General features: G+C 48.9%; 1 protein-coding gene across 1 annotated transcript; it reads left to right on the top strand.

Moving 5' to 3' along the window:
* LOC308156378 (glutamine synthetase-like) lies at positions 1-4,882 on the top strand (the record flags this gene model as incomplete). The annotated part of the gene is made up of 6 exons (XM_080529716.1): positions 1-169; positions 513-674; positions 1,462-1,608; positions 2,730-2,857; positions 3,615-3,814; positions 4,561-4,882. The coding sequence occupies 6 exons, from the start codon at positions 1-3 to the stop codon at positions 4,880-4,882; spliced, it is 1,128 nt and encodes a 375-aa protein (XP_080385842.1).
* Positions 4,883-5,090: the final 208 nt, after the last annotated feature.

The following is a 5,090-nucleotide window of genomic DNA, read 5'->3' on the forward strand; positions in this document are numbered from 1 at the left end:
ATGGCCTCCGTGTCGGTCAGCTCGCGTCTCAACAAGTCCCTGCGGCAGCACTACCTCTCCCTGCCTCAGGGGGGCGCCTGTCAGGTGACCTACATCTGGATCGACGGCTCTGGGGAGGGGCTGAGGAACAAGACCAGAACCCTGGACCAGGAGCCCAAGGGACTGGAGGGTAACGGCTTACATATAGAATAATATAATTATAATAATAATAATAATAATAATAATAATAATAATAATAATAATAATAATAATAGTAATAATAATATAATATATGCCATTTAGCCAAGGCTTTTATCCGAAGAGGCTTACATTGCAGTGACTTCACTGCACACATTTTTCAGTACATACTGTATGTCATTTTACTGTACTTTACTTGTGTGAACAAGTTTTTAATGGCAGGTCAAAATACCACAGTGTCATACACATACGTCATTATATACGCAGAAAAACATCCCACAGTGATTCTGATTCTGATTCTGATTCTGGATCTGATTCTGGAACACCTTTGGCAGACATTCCGGAGTGGAACTTCGACGGTTCCAGCACCTCCCAGTCCGAGGGTTCCAACAGCGACATGTACCTGATCCCTGTCCGCATGTTCAGGGACCCGTTCACCCTCGACCCCAATAAGCTGGTCCTGTGTGAAGTGCTGAAGTACAACCGCCTGCCCGCAGGTAGACACTTCTGACACACCCATTCTGTAAACATGTCTGACACCCCCATTCTGTAAACATGTTTGACACCCCCATTCTGTAAACATCTCTGACACACCCATTCTGTAAACATCTCTGACACACCCATTCTGTAAACATCTCTGACACCCCCATTCTGTAAACATCTCTGACACCCCCATTCTGTAAACATCTCTGACACACCCATTCTGTAAACATCTCTGACACACCCATTCTGTAAACATCTCTGACACACCCATTCTGTAAAAGATTTTGACATACAATGGTTCCTTGCCTTTCCTTGCTGTGGTGTACTGCTTTTTCTTAATATGTTCAATATTTTTTTCCTGTTTCATTCCATTCTTTATTACACATAACTTTATTTACATATTGACTTTATTAATGTTTAGATTTTGTCGTCTGGATTGTTTGAGTTAATACTAACGTCTGGTGCAAATTTCACTTGAATAGGCTCATTGGAAACACATTTACTGGACAAAATGCTGATGTGTTTCAATACTTATTTCCCCCACTGTACCCATTTTTTAAAACAAGCTCCTTTTTTTTACTGTGAAACAACAACAACAACACACAAAAGTAACATCCTAACTCATGTTGCAGCCTCTACTCACCTGGGTGTGTGGTAGTGTGTCAGACTGTCAAACTGAAACTAAAGGCCCTCACATAGTCGAGCGGACTGTCCGCGTACTGTCCGCTCGACTATGTGAGGGCCTTAAGAGTAAAACCACCCTAACCCTGCGGTGTGTTCCCCCTGTTCCCCCGCGCCCAGAGAGTAACCAGCGGTTCAGCTGCAGGCGGGTGATGGAGCAGGTGAAGGAGCACGTCATCTGGTTCGGGCTGGAGCAGGAGTACACCCTGCTGGGCATGGACGGACACCCCTACGGCTGGCCCGCCAACGGGTTCCCCGGGGAGCAGGGTGAGTGACGGCCAGGGAGGCCAAGGGGTGCGTTCGTAAATTCGGGGCGACTGTGGCGCAGGAGGTAGAGCCGGCGTCTAATGAACACAAGGTCGGCAGATCGGTGGTTGGAACCTCGGCTGACCACATGTCGAAGTGTCCTCGGGCAAGACACTGAACCCCAAATTGCTCCCAATGAGCGGGCCGGCGAGATTGTAAAGCACTTTGGAATAAGGCGCTATACAAGTGCAGTCCGTTTACGCCGAGTGCACACTGGGTTCAACGTCATAGAGCGACCAAGTAATTTGATTAGACAAGAGACATTCCGTGAGTGCTGATCAGATTTCCAGAACGTATTTACGAACGCACCCCAGGTTAACTTCAGTGCAGTTCAATTCTTGATTTGTAATATGTATCTGTTGTCCTGTGTTGTTTTTTTTATTGTGCTTTATTCTCTGAGTTTGTAACCTTGTACTTGTACTGGTGTGCTATCTTGGCCAGGTCTCCCTTGAAAAACAGATTTTAATCTCAAGGGACCTCCTGGATAAATATAGGTTAAATAAATAAAAAATAGAAAATAAAATCCAGGTAAAAAATGATGGGTGATGGGAAGGTCAGATAACACTAAACAAAACCAAAAACAACAATGTTTTATTTGCCAATCAATTAAGTTATTTGCCGAACCAACACGCATGCACACCCCTCCGGAAAAACAGAGCTCTGGGCTTTTGGGCACAAGGTCAGCCGTCTTTGGCACCCGTGGAGCAGCTAGCCATCCTTGCTCAAGGGCACAACGGCAGATATGATGCCAGCAACCCTCCAGCTCACATCTGGCGTGGGGGATCAAACCAGTGTCCCACTGATTGCTGGCCGGCATCTCTAACCTCAGTCTAGGCGACCTGCCGCCCCCCAGATTCAAACTGGGGGTTGCTACGGCAACAACACAGAGGACCAACTGACGATAAGACCACGGCGAGCTAGCAGGGAACATTTGGTGTAATGGGCTTTTTAAAAGGTCCCTTCTCTCCCTCCCCCCCTCTTCTCTCCCTCCCCCTCTTCTAACCTCCCCACCTCTTCTCTCCCTCCCCCTCTTCTCTCCCTCCCCCTCTTCTCCCTGTTCTCTCCATCTCTGCCCCTCCCAGGTCCGTACTACTGTGGGGTGGGGTCAGACAACGCGTACGGCCGGGACATTGTGGAGTGCCACTACAAGGCGTGCCTCTACGCCGGGGTCAAAATCTGCGGCACTAACGCTGAGGTCATGCCCTCTCAGGTAACCTTTGACCTTTGGCCTCAGTGCAGTGTCATCCCATAAGTTGCTTTTCTCTTTTTTCCTCTCCAACTCAAAATCAGCCTCTATATATATCATATCTATATAGTACCGTATATAATATATACGATCTGATCCTGTAGCGATCAGATATATGAGAAAAACTGTCAGAATCAGAATCAGAATTATGTTTTATTGCCAAGTATATTCGCACAAACATAATAATATCTTGGTTTTATATAACGCCTTTCACAAACCCAAGGACGCTTTACAGATTTTACAGACAGAAAGTCAGACAGACAGAACAGAAAAATAAATAAATAAATAAATAAAAGGGCTTTTGAAAAGGGGTTTTGAGGGCTGATTTGAAGGGGTCCACGGTAGGGGGGCATTGCGGATCACTGATCGATAGATCATACAGGAAATTGACTTGGTGTGGTTGGTGGACTGAAGATAAAAAAAACAACAATGTTACAAGGTTCTAACACTCACTCTCCTCCATCTCTTTCACGCTGACCTCCTCTTTTCCACCCTCTCTTTCATCTCTCCGTCTCCTCGTTCTCTCCATCGGCCTGCTCTTTTCCCTCCCTCCCCCCCTCCCTCCCTCCCTCCCTCCCTCCCCCCCTCCCTCCTCCCCTCCCTCCCTCCCTCCTTCCTCCCCTCCCTCCCTCCCTCCCCCCCTCCCCTCCTTCCCTCCCTCCCTCCCTCCCTCCCTCCTCCCCTCCCTCCCTCCCTCCCTCCCTCCCTCCTCCCCCCACAGTGGGAGTTCCAGGTGGGGCCGTGTGAGGGGATAGACATGGGGGACCACCTGTGGGTGGCGCGCTTCCTGCTGCACCGCGTGTGTGAGGACTTCGGCGTGGTGGCGACCCTCGACCCCAAGCCCATGAAGGGCAACTGGAACGGCGCCGGTTGCCATACCAACGTCAGCACCAAGGAGATGAGGGAGGAGGGAGGGCTGCAGTGAGTACACACACACACACACGCACATACAGACACACACACAGGCACACGCATGCACACACACTCATGTTTACCTTTACATTTACATTTTTGGCATTTAGCAGACGCCTTTATCCAAATACATTTGTCTAAGTAAATGAATCATCTATCCACCAGTCATCATAAGAAAAAAGTAATCCATGCTCGGACCAGGGGCCATTGGCAGTTACAAAGCTAAAAGAAGGAAGAATTATTTATTTATAGTAGAGAAACTGTACAGGGGGTAGTGGGGATGAGGAGGTCTTACGGATGAACACATTCTGTATGCTCTTCGACTTATACATAATGAAACACAAACATGAACACGTAGTCAAGCATAACACACCCCTACTGTGATACAGACACATAAGCTACCGCGTCGTGTACGGATGCTTTCACGTGCACAGCCTTGTCTCTCTGTCTCTCTGCCTCTCTCTCTCTCTCTCTCTCTGTCTCTCCCTCTCTCTCTCTCTCTCTCTCTCTCTCTCTCTGTCTCTCCCTCTCTCTCTCTGTCTCTCTCTCTCTCTCTCTCTCTCTGTCTCTGACTCTCTCTGTCTGTCTCTCTCTCTCTCTCACTACAAACAGACCACACACAGAAACCCAAAATACACACACACACACACACACACACACACACACACATAAACACATACACACACACACATAAACACATACACACACAGCCTTTCTCCAACGGCCCTCTCCTCTCTCCCCTGCCTTACCGACAGGCACATCGAGGCGGCCGTCGAGAAGCTGAGCAAGAGGCACGCGGAGCACATCCGCGTGTACGACCCGCGCGGAGGCCAGGACAACACCAGGCGTCTCACGGGTCTCCACGAGACCGCCAGCATCCACGAGTTCTCCGCCGGCGTGGCCAATCGCGGCGCGAGCATCCGCATACCGCGCCAGGTGAGCCAGGACAAACGCGGCTACTTCGAGGACCGCCGGCCCGCGGCGAACTGTGACCCCTACGCCGTGACGAAAGCCATCGCGTACACCTGCCTGGTGTTGGAGGTGGAGGAGGAAGGGGAGGAGGAGAAGAACACATGAGAGAGGGCAACAGAGAAGCGTGAGGGTGCATTGTTGTCGTCGATATCTGTGTGTTGTACTACCTCCTTGAAAAGTAGCCTTTAGTTGGTAGAATTAGACCATCAGGGGCGACGTTATTTTTACGCTACAATTGTGTGGTTGTGTGGTTATATATTGTATAACTTTTATTATATAACCATTGTAACTTTGGTTAACCAGGTTAATCTGT

The sequence above is a fragment of the Nansenia antarctica genome (genome assembly GCF_963989245.1).
Source record: "Nansenia antarctica genome assembly, chromosome: 4".
NCBI lineage: Eukaryota > Metazoa > Chordata > Actinopteri > Argentiniformes > Microstomatidae > Nansenia > Nansenia antarctica.